The sequence below is a fragment of the Podarcis raffonei genome, chromosome 12 (genome assembly GCF_027172205.1).
Source record: "Podarcis raffonei isolate rPodRaf1 chromosome 12, rPodRaf1.pri, whole genome shotgun sequence".
Lineage (NCBI taxonomy): Eukaryota > Metazoa > Chordata > Lepidosauria > Squamata > Lacertidae > Podarcis > Podarcis raffonei.
Window position 1 is genome coordinate 60601152 of NC_070613.1, and position 18515 is coordinate 60619666.

General features: G+C 43.2%; 1 protein-coding gene and 1 long non-coding RNA gene across 2 annotated transcripts in view; one reads left to right on the top strand and one right to left on the bottom strand.

Moving 5' to 3' along the window:
- Positions 1-18393, top strand: part of LOC128398546 (uncharacterized) — a 57789-nt gene extending 39396 nt beyond the window's left edge. Inside the window, exons 3-4 of the long non-coding RNA XR_008327160.1 lie at positions 2032-2150; positions 18162-18393. This is a non-coding gene — a long non-coding RNA (uncharacterized LOC128398546). The remainder of the gene's footprint in view (positions 1-2031; positions 2151-18161) is intronic.
- Positions 1-18515, bottom strand: part of ADCY1 (adenylate cyclase 1) — a 204202-nt gene that overhangs the window by 50082 nt on the left and 135605 nt on the right. The window contains exons 3-7 of the mRNA XM_053359774.1: positions 18354-18472; positions 12033-12144; positions 5257-5384; positions 3179-3337; positions 2142-2283 (exon numbers count right to left, since the gene is read on the bottom strand). Of these exons, the coding sequence (XP_053215749.1) occupies positions 2142-2283; positions 3179-3337; positions 5257-5384; positions 12033-12144; positions 18354-18472 (660 nt within the window). The remainder of the gene's footprint in view (positions 1-2141; positions 2284-3178; positions 3338-5256; positions 5385-12032; positions 12145-18353; positions 18473-18515) is intronic.

The following is an 18515-nucleotide window of genomic DNA, read 5'->3' on the forward strand; positions in this document are numbered from 1 at the left end:
TTAATGTTTTTACTTTTTTTAACATTCTTTACAACTATGGATCTTCTTTTACAAGCATTAGCTCTGCAGGCTTTCTTACCCTTCCTTAATGGGCCACTCCTACAGAGGGTGGAGGCGAGGCCATGATTACTTTCCGATTCTGCAGGCATTCCGACGGGTTTTCTCCAGAGAGTTTTACAGGAGTCAGCCATGATGGTAAGAATTTTTGTGCAAATGTCCAGGTAGGACTTTATGGATTCAATGTCCTCAGTAAGGAGCACTAGCCATTTGATGATTGAGAGACCCTCTTCATTTGTCTCATGGGAATGAGGATAAGAGTCTTTCGAAGGTTTATTGTTTCCCGAGGCCAATTCCGAAATTTGTTTTAACATTAGTTCCTCCATTTTTTGATTTAACGATGGTTCGGGGGGAACTTGGGATTTGGCTTTCAGTTTCGGGGATGCCTCATCGGCTGTATCGAGGATATTTTGTGTTGCTTCCAATATATTCAGGCTTTTATCACTGCTTTTAGTACACTCCTTTCTTTGCAATTGGAATGCTAATACAGGGGCGGCATTTGCGTCTGAGAACACACATTCCTCAAATTAAGGTAGCTTTGTCCTCAACCACAGGGGAGCTTTGTGTTCCCCCTCCCACACAGTAGTTTCCTATGAAAAGGCATAGCTTAGCAGCCAGATAACTGAGAGAGGCTCACATAGCACATACCTGACTGCCTTTGGGGGGCTAGGCGCATTTCTACCAGGGGTGAAACTGGGCTTTATTTGACCTGGGTCAAAGAAACAGTTTGGTACCCCACACACACACACTACTGCGCATTTGCACACAGGCTGGGAGCCTCAGTGCTGCCTTCTGTAGGCTTTACCCAGGCCAAAAAACCTAGCTAGCTTCCCCCTACCCCGTAGCTACAGCCCTGTTTCTACACATCTGTGTTTACCCCCATCTTTTCTCATCATCAAAGCAGAATTTACACACACCTCTAAAAGTTTTCGAAACCATTAGATAGCTAAAGATATGAAAAACAGCATTGTAAAGCACTGTTGAAGAGAGAAACATCCAGCTGAAAGACAGGGCTATCCAAGGCAGGCATTGCTTACAGAAGCATAAAAGGAAGCTCCCCACAGGTCCAGCTATCAGAACACTCATCACCCCAAAGGTCAGTTGTCCACACACAAATATTTATGCCCAAACCTTGCAATACAAACAGCTAGTCCGACCAGTTCCTTACTTATAAGTAAGCCCATTGTACACAATTGCTGCAGATGAAACATCATTTTAAATGTGATGTTTTATGTTCTCCATTTTTACAAATATCAGAAAGACTTGAAAAGACACCATGCTTACATGCTGAAATGTAAAAACAATGATAATTATAATGATGATGATAATTATAATAGTTTTATTATTTGTAACCCACACATCTGATTGGGTTGCCTCAGCCACTCTTGTTGGCTTCCAACAGATATAAGAACACAATAAAACATCAAACATTAAAATTTTCCCTATAGAGGGCTGCCTTCAGATGTCTTCTAAAAGTTGTATATTTATTTATCTCCTTGACATCTGATGGGAAGGCCCACTGCCTGGTTCCCTGTAACTTCACTTCTCTCAGTTTTTAAAGATATGAAGTCAACATTTAAGGGCACAATGAATGATTTCAGTGTGGTTTGCACAAGAGAACTTTCAGGTAAAGTGTTCTGTAAAATACTAATCTAATAAAAATAGGAAAATGATGGATGAATGTTACTTACTGGCATCATGCTTCTTTTTTATTTATTTCAAGTATTTATATACTGCTTTTCATCAGAAAAGATCACAAAATGGTTCACAAAGAAATCAAACAAATAAAATACAATATATACTCCCACTCACTCAACAATCACACAAATTCCATGCCGTTTTATTTTAGACTGAATACTTTTTTGTTCAAATGTTTCAGTTCTCTAAGTGTCCACAGTGTTCACAGTGAAAGAGATTGACCATCTAACTGACATGGAGTGTTTTAGCTCAGCGTTTCCTGTTCAATTCAAATAGAAGTTCAGCTCATAGATGAAAATTCACATGAATCGTTTATGATGTCACAAGACCATAGAAGAATCAGACCACAAAGCCTATGCAGTTAGCAGCCAGAATGAAAGACATACCTTCCTCCGGTGAGATGGCACAATGAAAAAGGTCTCAATATTATGCTTCTTCAAAAAACTGTTCCTTTCATGGCCATAGCCTGGTTCTACCTCGTAGTCCCCATTCAGGCACTCTAAGGTGGTCTTTGTAATATGCACTTTCCTAGAGATTAGGTGGGAGTAGGCAAGAAAAAAGACAGTGCCTTGAAACATCATAGGCTTACTTACTCTGCGGTACGTAAAAGCTTCTGCTAGGTCACAATTTTTTTCTAGCCTATGTGTACACACACACACACACACACACACACACACACACTGAGCGTGAAGAAGGGTGTTTGCTAAACCCCAATCCAAATCCTCAACTGGTTTGGGTAGGGAAATCTTGGATTTTCCCAAAAAGATTGTCTCATCCAGTTTGGTCCTAGCACCAAACTGATAAATGTTTGCAACGGATGCCCTTTCAACAGAGTTGGTGGCATATTAACACACTGAGAGGCATGGAGTCTTGACATGGTGCTGACAATGGGGCCACCCCTCTGACATTTGCAGATGCCACAGGCTTTTCCTGCAAGAATTTACCACCCTTCATTGGGGCCCTGAATACCCTTCAGCAAAGACGTAGCAAGTGTCACTGGTGCCAGGGGTGCATACCACTGGTGCTGCTGGAGTGACTCCCTGCCACCCAGCAGAGCTGCGCTGCACACCTGCCCAAAGGGCACACCCACACTGCCCTGCCAACTCCACGCTGTTTTGCAAGGCTGCAAGGCTGCGTGAAGAGGATGCAGGGGGGCATGCGCCATTCTGGTTCTCTTCACGCAGCCCTGCAGCATCACAAAACAGCGTGGGGCTGGCAGGCAGCATGAGTGCGCTCCTTGGGAACATGTTTGTTGTGCCCACCAAGGGCCATGGGGAGCAGGGGCACAGTGGAGCAGGGCTGGCAGGGCATTGAGGAGCAAAATCCACCCACCAAAAAAAGCACCCTCCCAGGGTACCCGCCCCTCTGGCCCTCCCCACACGACACCACTGGGTGGGTGGCAGAACTTCAGGCTGAGACTTACCCAGGCAAGCCTCCAGCCTCCATTACATTAGCCAGAGTCACATCATTTGACCAAACATCATACTGCCATTTGCGAAGGCCCAGGACACCACAAAGCACCCTTCCTGTGTGCAGGCCGACCCTCATGTTGAGATCCACTTCAGTGGCTTCAGCTACTGATCTAGAAAACACAGAATCAGAATGCAGTACATTAGAGAACATTTGTTATCATCTTTCCCCTTTCTGTTCCCCACAAGGGTAAAAGCTTCAATGTATGCAATACTATGAGGCCAAAACACCCGACTTATTTTCAATTCCTTGGATGTGGACCACGTAGTAATGAAGATTAAACTTTGTGTTATCTTTTAATCTTTTTAGGATGGCCACAACGTTTCAAGACTTGATTACTGCAATGCACTTTATGTGGGGCTACCCTTGTGCTGCACCTAAACAGTTGATAGGGACAGACAACTGTCTGCCCATGTGGTACCAGGTCAGAAACCCGGCTCCATGATAGTACCACCTGAGCCCCTTTATCCCTGCCCAATTGCTGACATCTTTGAGGGTGTCTCTGTTGGTGGTCCTCCAACTAGAAGCTGTGCATGTAGGGTTGTGGGCCCAGGCGTGGACCTGTCTCTTGATTGGGATCAGACAGACACTCTCCTTGCAGAACTTCAGGTATATGGCAAGGACTTTCTTATTCCAGTGGGCATTTTAAGGTAGTGTTCCATCTGAAGGCAGCCCTGTTTAGGGAAGATTTTAATGTTTGATGTTTTATCATGTTTTTAATATTCTGTCTAAAATGGTTTATTCATGATTGGCCCAAACACTGTCCTTCCTACAAGGTAGCAGGCAGAAACTTTTGCAATTGCCTCATCAAAGAGACTAACACACCAAAGTCAGAGTCTGACTCCTTGAGTTCTGGTGAAACCTGAACACCCACATGGAGCAGTGGATAGGAAATTGCTCACAATATTAGTCTTCACAGCCTAACAATCAGCGAAAGTCCATATTGCCACATGAGATTCCTGGTCTCCTCTGGCTGGAGGTTGCAGACATCTCTGACCCATAGATCTTCAGATGCACCATGAGATGTTCCCAATGACACAAACATCTCTGGAGAGGACAGAAATGCAGTGTCTCAGAACTGTGCTGCTCCACCTGAGCTCCCAGAAGTGATTGGAGATATTCAATAGACAGTCTCTCAAACCAGATGTGGTCAAGTCATCCACCACCCTCCTAAATTTGATCACTTTGTTATGGGGAGTGCTAAAAGTCTTTTCCTCAATGAGGAGTCACATTTGAAGCTCTGACTCCAAGCATTTTTATTCCAAACTGGAAGATAGTTGAAATATATTTTAAAAATATAAAAAATTGTCCAGTAGCACCTTAGAGACCAACTAAGTTTGTTCTTGGCATGAGCATTTGTGTTACTGGACAATTTTTTTTATTTATATATATATTTCTACTGTGTCAGACCAACATGGCTACCTACCTGAATCTGGAAGATAGTTGTTCACATTCCTGTAAATAGGAAAGGATGTAGCATATATGACCCATTTCTTTAAAAGGTTGGGAAGCTCTCCTTCCTCCTTGGATGGGTGTTGTTCCCTCCTTAATCCAGTTAGAATTGGCTTGGGCATGGGTGCTTGTGTGTGTGTTGCTACTGAACATTTTTGAAGCTCCTTTGATCCCTGCTGCTTCTTGGTCTTAGGGTAGGCATGCAGAAACGGCATCTCAGAGAGTGACTACTTTCCTCTGGACCCATATCAATAAATAAGGAGATGCTACTGCAGGGGGAGGCAGGCCAGGAGGAGAGATCATCACTGTCCCAAACTATAGTTTCCCATGGCATCTGAATGGGAGCAGCTCCCAGCTCTGCTGTATCAGCTGGTGATTGTGGAGAAGGAACTTTTCATTCACCTCCTGGAGACCCTGAAAAGGACCATGTGTGTTCTGGTATGCGTGGGAGTGTGGGGTGACCACACTCACCACTGACATGCAACCCCTGGACTGCTTGCTATGAAAAAATGTGGGCCTTGGGCCAAAAAAGTTGAGCCACTCCTGCTATGGAAGGATGCAAGCCCGTGAAGAACTTACGTGATGGTGTCAATCATATCCAATCCCATTTCCACACAGCAGTGGGCATGATCTGTTTTGGGCTGGGTCAGTCCTGACACACAGTAGTAACAGTCCCCTAAGATTTTTATCCTTCTGCAATGATTTTCCTAGAGAGAGAGAGAGAGAGAGAGAGAGAGAGAGAGAGAGAGAGAGAGAAGTTTTTACTGTGGCAGTACATGTCTCTACACTTCTGCATAACATGTTCTCTAATACAGTGGTACCTCGGGTTAAGAACTTAATTCGTTCTGGACGTTCTTAACCTGAAGCACCACTTTAGCTAATGGGGCCTCCTGCTGCCGCTGCGCCGCCACCACATGATTTCTGTTCTCATCCTGAAGCAAAGTTCTTTTTTTAAAAAAAGATTTTTATTAAAATTTCAAAAATTATATAAAACAAACCAAAACAAAAATACAAAAATACAAACAGACAAGAGTAAAAAACAAGTATACTTTCAATCCCTTATTTTCTTGTAACTTACTTCCCCGACTTCCTCATACCTCCCCTTTCTGTATTCCAGTTTCTAATTTATTGATTCAGCAAATCCTTTCCCTTAATTTTCATTTAATTTTTGACCTTTCTTTTCTTTTTACTTATCCGTTACAGCTGGAAACCACGTAAATTCTAAACCAGCGTCATACTAACATTCATTAATTTTGCAATGTTTCTTAAGATAGTCCTTAAATTTCTTCCAATCTTCCTCCGCTGTCTCTCTCCCCTGGTCTCGGATTCTGCCAGTCATTTCTGCCAGTCCCATGTAGTCTATCACCTTCATCTGCCATTCTTCCAGGGTGGGTAGGTCTTGTGTCTTCCAATACTTCGCGATAAGTATTCTTGCTGCTGTTGTAGCGTACATAAAGAATGTCGTATCCTTCTTTGGCACCAATTGGCCGACAATACCCAAGAGAAAGGCCTCTGGTTTCTTCAGGAAGGTATATTTAAATACCTTTTTCAGTTCATTATATATCATTTCCCAGAACGCCTTAATCTTTGGGCACGTCCACCAAAGGTGAAAGAATGTACCTTCATTTTCTTTACATTTCCAACATTTATTATCAGGCAAGTGGTAAATTTTTGCAAGCTTGACTGGGGTCATGTACCACCTATAAATCTGAAGCAAAGTTCTTAACCCGAGGTACTATTTCTGGGTTAGCGGAGTCTGTAAACTGAAGCGTATGTAACCTGAAGCGTATGTAACCCAAGGTACTACTGTACTACTCCCATAGCTGTATCACAACCCCCCTGATATGTGCAGCCTTTGGCTTAACACATTAGAGCTCAATTACAACTGAAACTATCAGACAGGTTCCACATACATTTTCATATGCACTGCACAGAACTGCAGTGTCATACGGGTACTGGCACCTGTGCATATTCATCCTATGAATTTTAGGATTTATGTTTGCCTTCCCTTTCTCTTCCTCCTTAATTTCCCTTTGGTTGAAATTTAAATTGTGAGCTGTCTGGAGCAAAGTATATGTACACAGAAGCTTTGGCTGCTGCTCTTTTTGGAGTATGGGGCTATTCCAACACTCCTCTATTTTTCTACAAGAATTGAGGAGGAATAGCACAAAACCTCTTCCCTTTAGGCTCACTTTGCAAGTATAGCAATGACGATACAATTTTTCTGTATGCAGCAATGTAAAGTCTGGAATAATTGCATTTGCAACAAACCAAAATGTTTATTCGGCTTTACGCCCATCATGAAACACAACACAACAAAACAAATCAAATAAAACAGCGGACTCATACAAACCACAAGTAGTATAACACAGTTCACAACTCACAAGGACAGATATTAGCCGTTCATAAAAAAAGTTTAAGATTAAGATTAAAAAATTTCGGCACTACACTAAAATCAATATCTGATGTCATTATAGAAAATTCTTATAACTATCAACTATCAATAACTATCAACAATTTGTTTCTCACTGCAAGTCCACGTTTTTCAGGGCAGTTCTAACGTCTTTCTCCAACACGGCATACAATAGTTGTGTTTTCTCATTGCTGATACCATGCATTGAACTAAGTAGCATATATTTTTCCAGGCATGCCTGGAGTTGTTCAGCAACCACTCACTCAATCAATCACCTTGCCCAAGAATGGAAGATTTGCGACTGGGCGATAGTTGGCCATATTGGACACGTCTAAAGATGGTTTTCTAAGAAGCGTTTTGATAACCGCCTCTTTCAGCAGGTCAGGGAAGGCTCCCTTACAGAGAGAAGCATTCACCACCCCACTAAGCCCATTGCCCAGCCCTTCCTGGCTAGCTTCTATAAGCCAGGATGGGCAAGGATCTAGCAGACAAGTGGTTGGTTTCACTCGACCAAGCAGCCTGTCCACATCCTCGGAGGTAACAGATTGGAATTGATCCCACGCAACTTGACTAGACAGGATTCTAGCACTCTCCTGCCCCAGCCCTGCTTCCACGGTAAAGTCTACCTTTTACCAAATCTGAGTGAACTTATCTGCAAAAAACTTTGCAAAATCATTGCAGGAGATCATGTGGCCCGTACTGGACCCCAGTGGAGCAGGTGGTTCCGCTAAATTGTGAACCACTTGAAAGAGTCTCCTGCTGCTGTTTTCTGTGGATGCAACAGAGGCGGTGAAGAAAATCTTCTTTGCTGTCGCTATTGCCACTTGGTAGACTCGGCATTGAGCTTTAACCGGTGTCTGGTCAGCTTCAGAATGAGTTATCCACCACTGGCACTCTAACTGTCTCAGCAATTGTTTCATTGCCCTCAGATCCATGGAAAACCACAGGGCTGTCCAGGCTCCATGCAATCGGAAAGGGAGCTTCAGAGCCAAACAGTCAATAGCCCTGGTTAACTCCACATTCCAGTGGGCCACCAGGGAATCATCTGGAAGGCCATTAACATGGGATAAAGTATCCCCTACCACTCTCTGGAAACCATATGGATCCATTAAGTGGCAGGGGTGGACCATCCGAATCAGTCCCACCTCCCTGCAGAGGAGAACGGTTGCGGAGAAGTCCAGTTGCACCAGGAAGTGATCTGACCATGGCACTTCTTTTGTTTCACTTTTACTTAGTGTCAGATCACCAACATCCATAGAGGTGAACACCAGGTCTAAGGCATGTCTGCAGCTATGAGTCGGGCCAGACTTATTCAGGCATAGCCCCATGGAGGCCATGCTTTCCACAAAGTCCTAAGCAGCCCCTTGTAAGGTCATGTTGGCGTGGATGTTAAAATCCCCTAGGACAACCAAAATAGATGTCTCCAGGAGAATATCTGCCACAACCTGAATCAGCTTGGCCAGGGAATCCTTGGTGCAGCAGGGAGGTCGGTACACTAAAAGGAATCCTGTACTGCCAGTATTGCCCAGCTTCCAGAACATGCACTCAGAGAACTGGGTCTTCCCAATAGGACGCCTGGTGCAAACTAATGACTTCCTAAAAATAACTGCAACCCCCCTCCCCACCCACAAGGCCTGCGTTGCTGTGCATAAGAGAAAACTGGTGGACAAACAGTGGCAAGGACAAGCCCATCTGCTTCATCCAACCAAGTCTCTGTTACACATGCCCAGTCAAGTCCTCCATCCACGATCAAGTCATGGATGGCAGTGGTCTTATGAATCCTTGACCTGGCATTGCACAGCAGTACCTTCAGGTCATGTGGGTCTCCCTTGCTGATTCCAGTATCCATCTGGTCAAGACCAGACCCAGAGGCAGGGATAGTCCTCAAACAACAACTAAACCTGCCTCCTCGGTAGTGACATGTTCTGGTCTTAGCATAACTCCTCCTCCTACCCGTGATCACTGAGATTGGTTGTCCCTGTGGAACCTGCCCCAGCCATTTTGTTGGCTAGGACCCACTCCCAAGCAGCCTTGACCCCTCCCCTTAAAATCAAATTAAAACCTATACAAAAAAATAAAAAATAAAAATAAAAACCAAAACAGTAAAAGTTACAAACATACCAAAATTAAACAAATTCCCAAACCCGACTAAACATCCATCCCACGCCCCACACCTGAGGCCTCCTTGGAGTCTTATAAGCTGTGGTGGTGAGTATGGGGCCTCCCCCAGGCCCAAGGTGGAAAATGGGCTTCAAGGGGGAGTGGTCCTCCGCAATACTCACTAGCAGAGCAACAGCAGCAAAGTCTTCAAATAACAAATGAAATAACTCAGCACATCTGTGTAGCTTTAATTACTCTCTTGTGGATACAATCTCATGGTTTCAGAGCACATAAAAGGAAAATGAGCATGGAAATGGGGAATTATTCAAATTGTTACAATGGATTGCAAGGAACAAGATTTAAGCAAAACTCTAAAGAGGTACCGTATTTTTCAGTCTATAAGATGCCCCCATGTATAAGACGCCCCCTATTTTGGGGGACTCATGGCCCCACGTATAAGAAGCCCCCTGATTTTTTACATTATTTTTTAGGAAAAAAACAGTCTTATACACGGGAAAATACAGTACATGTTCATAACCTTTAATTTAGCTACTAAGATGAAATTTGCAGGTATGCATGTGTTGAAGGACAAGGTTCACAGGAGTAGGAAGAGAAAAGAATGAGACATTAATCTGGTAGGAAGCTGAAGAGACTTGGGGCACAGGTAGTCTTTTCATCACTCCTTCCCATTGAAGGTCGTGGCCCAGGAAGAGAGAGGAAAATAGTTGAGGTATACCACTGGCTGTGAAGGAAGGGTTTGGTTTCTTGCAACATAGTCTCCACTTCCTTGAAGAAGGACTTCTGGTGAGAGATGGGCTGCATCTCACAGTGGTTGGCAAGAATGTGTTTGCTAAGAGTCTCATGAACCTAATCAGGAAGAGTTTTATACTAGATCTTGACGGGGAGGGAGACAACATTACAAGCAACAGAAGAACACCTGGTACTGGGGATAGTAGCTTCCCTGATGCACAGTAAACTGAGGTGGTATTCCAGATACATGCTAAAGGGCAAGAAATTACAGGAAGAAAGCAGTTAGAGGGAATGACTCATGGTTTCAGTTTTCTCTAAATGCACAGAGACAAGCAAGACGAATTGGAGCTTTTAGTACAGGATGACAAATATGACCTGGTAGGTATTACTGAAACCTAGTGGGATGAGACTCATGAATGGAATGTAGGAATTGAGGGGTATAACCTGTTCAAAAAGAATAGACCAAACATGAAGGGAGGAGGAGTAGCATTTTATGTACGTAAAGGATGTGTACACTTGTGAAGAAATTTATGACTTGGAGCATGGAAAGCAGATTGAGAGTATATGGGTAAAAATTGTAGGAGAGAGAAACAACAGTGACCTTACTGTGGGGGTCTACTTCTTCCACCTTCTGGGCAATGAAATTGTCAGTGAGGCAATGAATGAATTTGTTGGACCTTACATTTTTGGCAGAGTTTGAGTTCCAACAGATATTGGGGAAGGTGAAGTCTCCCATGACTTCTATTTCTCTCCTTTTTGCATGTTTGGTAATCTGCTCTAAGAAGGCTTCATCCAAATCTTCAGTTTGGCTTGGCAGTCTATAGCAGACACCCACTGTTATTCATGCTGTAGAGGGCTGGGAAATCATGCAACTTCTCACAATGTTATTCCAGTACTTTGATGGGGATGATGACACTGGCCAGTAATTGTGCTGCCTGATGACTGGCTCTTGGCTCTACACCTTGCCAAACTCCATGCACTGCAACCAATGCAGAATGAGGTCACTAGAAATCCACTTCAGCCTGCACGATTCATTACTCCCACATACCACACCCCCACTGTGTGCTGAACACATAACAAGGAATTCATAGAATCCTCGTAGAGTTGGAAGGGACCATCATGCGGAGATGCGAAAATCCAGACTTGCTGAAATCCTTGCTTCTACACTACTGTTACAGGAACAGAATGCTTCTCCTTTATCTGGTCTCACACACACGCAGCTGCACAACATTACAGTACCCCTACAAAGTATTTTACCAAGCTTGTCCTGCAGGCATAATATTTCTTTATGTGGAAAACATGGCTATATTTAGAGAAACATAGATGCTTTGGATGGCCTAACTTGGCAACTACCAGGTTCAGTACTATAGCTGGAAATAATTCATTAAGCAAACAGTCATTAACAGCCAAGTTAAAAAGTCATATTATCCTTGAAGATGAAATAAACTGAAAAAGTGGACACAAATGGTAGCGTCTTGTGATTTTCATCTTCCATTCATGAGGTGGTGAGTACAGAACTGGCAAATATTACTTCACCCAGTTCCTAACCTTAAACTCTACCAGGCAGCCTAACTTGCAGGCTCCTAAGACTTGGTGAGGAATGCACCTCAAGAGGCAAGCTGGGGCAGCTGCTGGGAGGACAGTCAGATCCGGTTGCCGTATTTCAAAATCAGGACATCCCCAAAGTTGTTTTCTATTTTCATTTTTTTTACAGTAATGCCCCCAAACCATGGTTTTTCAATTGACTTGCCTAAGATCCAAGACAAAATGCCGCCTTTTGGAATTTCCCAACAGATATCAATTCCGCCTTTGAAATCCCATTAATGGCAGCTCTACTCTATCTCGTAAAATGCCAGCTCTAGTTTCTTTTTCTCACCACTTTCTTACCACTCTGTTGCTGAAATCCAAAACTATAAATGATTTCACAGAAACCTCAGGGATGTGTGGTGATTCATGGGCCTTATTGTGGGAACTAGATTAGCAATCAGTCTATTTCATGCCTTAGATGTGCATAATCTCTGACATACACACAAACCACATTGTTAAAAAATGAATTCAAAATAATTTTTAAAAGGAAAAAGTACATGCTTACGGTAGCCAATTCATCAAACTTCCCAAAGAGTTCATTCAGAAGCTTCACCAATTCTTGAGCAGTGCATTGCGATGCCAAGCTGGTGAATCCCACAATGTCTGCAAACAATATGCTACAAAGAGAATAAAGGAAATGCAGAGGCATTAGCAGTGTTTATCCCAACATATTTTTGGAAGGATTGCAGGTGAAATGTAAGGCTAAGTAACAATGCAAATCACTTTACTTAATTTGCAGTCTTCAATGACTTTACATGGGGCAGACCCATGCAATGGCCCAGAGCAGCCTCTCCCAACCTGGTGTCCTCCATATGTTTTCACTATTGCTCCCATTATGTCTGCCTGCTGCCTGTGCTGAGTGGGCTGGAGGGAGCTGTCTGAAGTCCAGGAAGGACGGCAGGCTGCCTCATGGTGGCAAACCAGTTGGTGCAAATTACTGCTTCATTATGTGTTACATGTAGCATACACAGATATACAGTGACAGAGGTCTGTCCTGGTCCTGGGCTGCAGCCTACTTTCCTGTCCCTTGGTTAATTCCAAAAACAGAGCCGAACAAGCTTGCCATGCCTCATCTCAGACTAACTAGGAAAGGAGCAGGGCAAGAGGGAAACCACTTGGATCAGGGCCTTCTGGCCATGGGACAAACAGAGTTTTCATTAAGACAGAGGTTATTACGTGGCCATTGCTTATAACTTGGGTGCCAAATCACATTCCCAGTCTTCTAACAACAGCAGCGAAAGGGGGCTTCCCAAACTAGAAGCATACAAATGCCCTCAACTCTCACCAACCTGCTCTCATCTAAAGCAAAAAGGGTTTGCATTAAAAGGATACTTTGAAAATTGGGCTTTAAACTTCAAACTAGTTTACAGTCTGAACGTCGATCCAAATCTGCCTCCTTCAGCATACCCCTCACACACAGTTCTCTGTTTTCGCCTCATAGGCTCCCTCCTCTCCTCCAGGTCTTGTCCTGCCTCTTCCTTGAGGGACAAGTGAGCCACAGCTGTTCAGTTAATGAGCAAGATCTGATCAGATCTCCCTGACCAGAGAGTGTGTCAGCACGAGGCTGTCCTCCCCTCCCCCCGATAAATTTTAATTAGTTTTCAATTACATTCCAATCGGCCTTATTATAACAATGCCAGTTTATATTACAATTATTAATACCAATCATTTAAATACCAAATTATATAATTTATTTAAAGTGGCCCCCCAGATGCTAGATTTGATGGCTTTCTGGTTCTCTTTATTTCTGCGGTCCAAAATCTTATTAGTTTCAATTACATTCTAGTTATAATAATAATCCCTTATACAACTGCAGTATTAATAACTTCTATTTGTGTTGACACACTAAATGATTTATGAAAGTTCAAGTGAGGGACTCAAACTATATCCTTGTTCTTCCTGTGTGTGGCAGTTATTCTGTCCGTGGTGTTTCTTTCTGTCCTTGTAAGATGTTATGTCTTTCTTTCCCCTGTTTGTTACTGCTATCCATCGTGCCTTGGGTGGAGATAATATCCCACTGTTGTTCCAGAAGTTTCTCCATCGCTCCGTCCTGTGCTTCATTGTTTTGCACCGAGAACTTTAACAACAGATGCAAAAGTCGCTCTGCCTTGGTAAATAAACTGTTGTCACTATTTTTTCCCCTCGCCTGGGAAGAAGAGTTGGATATATTGCAGATGACTCAATATAGAACCTTATCAGTTCCTTGGCAGCTCACAGACTCCTTTAATCCTTCCAGGTGGAGATATATGGCCAATTATCCTTCCAATTAAATTAAATTCCAAGTCCTCTTAGCATTATTCAATTCACTTTGTAGATAATAAAGGATGGTGAAGTGTCAGCTCTATGTTACCATTGTAAAACTTTTGCAAAATAGAGCTTCCCTCCCTTTCCCCCCTTTTTACACACACAGTTCCTTTTGATGTTATCATCCATATTTTTAATCCAATTTCTTCCATCCTCATTTGTACAAGTATAATTTGAACTAACATTCAGGGGAGGGTTGCCGAATCATAACTGTAGAGAGAAAAACTTTAAACAAACAAACCGTAGGCTCCCCGCCCCGAATGAATTTTTGCACCGAATGAATTTTGCACCGAATGAAGTCTTATCTCAAATTCAAACCTTAAAATCCTTGCAGTTGGTTTGTTCCACAGTTTGTGATCTCATCTCTTCTAGCATACACCTGCACTTTAGTCCAATTAAGCTCTAATTAACAGGAGAACCTCTGCTTCTTAATGGCGGCATTGGAAGGTTTTCGGCAGGCAAAGTGCTTTTGCACTCAGTGCTTCCCTGGCCCCTGCATTCCATGCCAAAGTGAAAGCCAGGTACTGAAATGAACTGCAAGTGAAGCCCGTACGCCATCCCTGGGGGGAATTTGAAAGGATAATTACCTTCAATCATCCTGGTTTCTCCATCTCCTACTTTCTCCCGCTGTCATGGGGGCTGCCTCCATTAAGGCAGTGCAGAACCAGAAGCCAGCACAAGGCTGTCCTGCAGTGCTGAACATCAGAGCACCTTGCAGCAGGGATAAGTTGCATACCATCCTGAAGGACACTTTGAAATAGAGGAGCTGGACTTGCAGACTAAGGGCCTAAGTACACATTATAATGCAGCTATGTTTAGCACTAGCCAACCACCTCTGTAGGCAAGACCAGGCGGGGGTGTCATATGCAGCAACTTCATTTCTTCCTGCCACTTTTACTGTAATCCTTCCTCCAGGCACTTTTACCCCATTGGTGTTCCATACAGATAAATGCTCACCTCATAAACATGAGGCAGGAGGCACATAGGGGGAAATAATGTGAGGGAGATTTCAGGGGGAAAGTGGCAAGCCATATTTTTCCACTGCAAATCTCTCACTCACAAGGCTACTTTGTTTGCAGTAAAGAAGCAGCTATGGGCAAATACTACAGAAATGGTACAGAAGGCTGTGCTGTAACATGCAATTTTAGCCCTTTAGCTGCTTAACAAAAGTTCTCTGGTGCGGGAAAATTAGAGAGAAAACACATTTTAAAATATGCACAGTAAACTCACATTATATATACTTATATAGCATTGGCAAACAAACCCAGCAGAGAGGTTAATAAAGTTCACCACACACACAATGTGAAAATAATCACATCTTTCTAGTTTTATCCTCTCAACTATCAAGATGTGGTTTTGTGTAATTTATGATTTGCCCATTATTGTAGCCTGCTTAAATCCCAGCTATGCAGCTCTTACATGTTAATGATGAATATTATCATGGACACTGAAGAGAGAAGCAGTTTTCAAAGTTTGGAAAACCATCACATCATGGCCAACCACAATAATTCTTCCAGAGCATCATCTGCATCCTGTTCATGTAAGTTATGCTGTGGGAGAAACCATATGTTGTATGTGATTTCACCTTTACTGCTGCATCTGTTCCTAAGAGAGAAACTTCTGCCACTATTTTGATTTCCTGGGGAAATTGGATGCTCATAATCCGGGAGTCAGGAAAGAGCTCCTTGCATCCTCTCTAACTGAAAAGATGGGTAACTGCCATGCATAAAACAGCTGCAGACTTACTAAAAATATCCTGTATCTCATCCTAAACCTTTTCCAGAGGGTAGCTATTGCAGCAAACACAACTCAAGAGTCTTGGGCCACTTAAAGCCTAAAACGTTATACATTATGGTGTAAGTTTTCATTGACTAGACTGCTTTATCTAATGCCATCACATGCTATCCCTCAGCTGGCATCTCAAACCAGCTGACTCAGAAGGGAGGAACACTGGCTTCAATGGGACTTACTTTTAAGATTGCCAGCAGTTCTTTACTGGTTTTGCTGCTGTGCTTTAATGGAATCAAAACATGCAGAAATTAAACAAGCGTTTCTAAATGCATGACTTTTAACTCCATGCAAGGAAAAGCTCCACCTTCTTTATTTTTGTATGTCAAGCTGACGTTTAAGCCACGGAACATCAACAGCCGAGTGTTGATTCCTGGATGTGGACTAGGTAGGTGCAAGCATGGCTGGTGGAGGCAGGGCCAGGAACCTTTTCGGGCTCCTGAGGCCAATGGCTGGGCTGCAGAGGGAGGGAGGGAAGGAGATAGGGTGGTAATATTGGGTGGCTTTTCAGGACACAAACTGTGAAGACAGCTGGGTAGGTGGCATGTGAAATGCTGGCGACAGCCGAGAATGAAATGCATGGTTCTGGAGGCAGCTGACAGGGTAAGGGGGGATTCACTATATATTGCCAGCTCAAAAATTCTGAAATAAAACAGGGTCAATCTAAAGGGTCAATTTTACAGCTAGCCTCTATTATCTGATAAGGTTCCTGTGTATAGTACCAGTAGAATAGGCAGAAATCCAGCAGATAAAAGTTTTACACAGTGTGTTTGCAAACAAGGAAAAGAGATCCAGCTCCTGAATTCATATGTTCCTGGACTTCCCACTGTTGCACCCGGAGTTATTCCTTGCTGCTCTCGAAAAGCCATTATCTCAAGCAGAGAACTGCTGGTGATCTGGGTTCCTGTGGTGGTGGGGATAGCTGCAAATGGTCCTGTAAACTTGATCAGCCCCAGAATCTATTTGCAATACCAGGACTGAATTCTGGAAGATGTGAAGGGATTGTTTTCAGACTGTTTCTCAGCAGGTTCAGAGTGTCTTTTCCTTCCTGTTGAGCAACTTCGGATTAAGGAGCACTTAAGTGGACTTCAATGGACTTCAAGTTCTCTTTAGACTGATGTTTTAAACCAATTCCAAATTTGTTTTATGTGCATATACATGTGAAACTCTAACACACATATTTATGATTAGATTGAAATATATAGGCTCCTGTCTATATCTTCTTGGGCAATTATTCTGGTTCCAGTTTTCATGTCAGCTTTTAGCTCCTTGATCTTTCTCTTTTGATATGGTGCTCTGAGGCTTCCATGGTCTTTGCAGCTTTACTACTGGGAGCAGAGGTGATTATAAGAATTCTTTCCTGTATTCTTTTTGCATAAAACAAATAGATTTAAGTTCAAAGACTTTGAGAACCAAACCACAGAGAGAGTTCACTGTGAGTAAACAAAACAACAGCTGCAAATAATTCTAACTGGGAGCTCTATGCAGCCATAAAGTAAAATTCAGCAGAACAACCTTCATAAAAAGAACCTTAGGAAAACAAAAGAACTCAAATCCTGTGTACAGAATAGATGGGTGGTTTGATACAGAAGTGGTACATATCAGGATCATTACCTATAAACAAGTTAAACAAGGGCTGTTTCAGTTGATTTGTTTTTGCAGAGATAGGAATAATAATAATAATAATAATAATAATAATAATAATAATAATAATATATTATTTATACCCCGCCCATCTGGCTGAGTTTCCCCAGCCACTCTGGGCAGCTCCCAATCGAATGTTAAAAACAATACTGCATTAAATATTAAAAACTTCCCTAAACAGGGCTGCCTTAAGAAGTCTTTTAAAAATAGGAGAGCGGGCGCCACTAGAAGGCCCTCTGTTTGGTTCCCTGTAACCTCACTCCTCACAGTGAGGGAACTGCCAGAAGGCCCTCGGCGCTGGACCTCAGTGTCCGGGCTGAACGATGGGGGTGGAGATGCTCCTTTAGGTTTACAGGACCGACGCCTGTATACTGTATATGCCTTTGTATGTGAGCAAAAACGCTACACTGATGATGCTTGGCATGGGGACAGGGTGAGTTTCTATTCCAAATGGCATTTGGGATCCAAAACAGGGCCAGGAATATTGTAGTGGGTTTCTGGGCTACTTCCAGAGATGGTCTGTGAGGCTGGGGCTGCACTAGGGCACTGTGTTGCATGCTCTGCATGCAAAAAGCGAGGTTCATAGCTTTGAAAGAAAACTTACCGTATTTTTTGCCCTATAGGACGCACTTTTTCCCCTCCAAAAATGAAGGGGAAATCTGTGTGCGTCCTATGGGGCGAATGCAGGCTTTCGCTGAAGCTTGGAGAGTGAGAGGGGTCGGTGCACACCGACCCCTCTCGCTCTCCAGGCTTCAGGAAGCTATCAGCAAGCCTGGGGTGCCCACGGGAGTTCCCGCCCCCCCAAAAAAACTAGGTGCGTCCTATGGGCCGGTGCGTCCTATAGGGTGCAAAATACGGTATTCCCCTAATAATAGTTAGATTTTTTTTACTGATTCAGACCTATTCTGGAGCACCTCAGCTTGTGCCTGTGCCTTCACTCCTCTCCCCTTCAATGAATTAGAAGCAAAGCCACCAGTCCATCCTTTGAACTGCTACAGTCCCAGAAGAATCAGCTAAGACGACCCTTCACTATATGTGCATGTGAGATGTCTGTAAGACTTTACATTTTGCAAGCTTGCATCAGTCCTACCTAACATTGTCATGTCTCTGAATGTAAATTTTATGGAAAATCCTTTCAGGTGGCTTCAGGAAATCTTCCTTCATTTCCATGGCAACATTCCTGGGCAAAAGACTCATCAGAAGTCGCTCCTAAAAGTTAAACAAAAACAAAAGCATAGTTGTCAAAACTGCT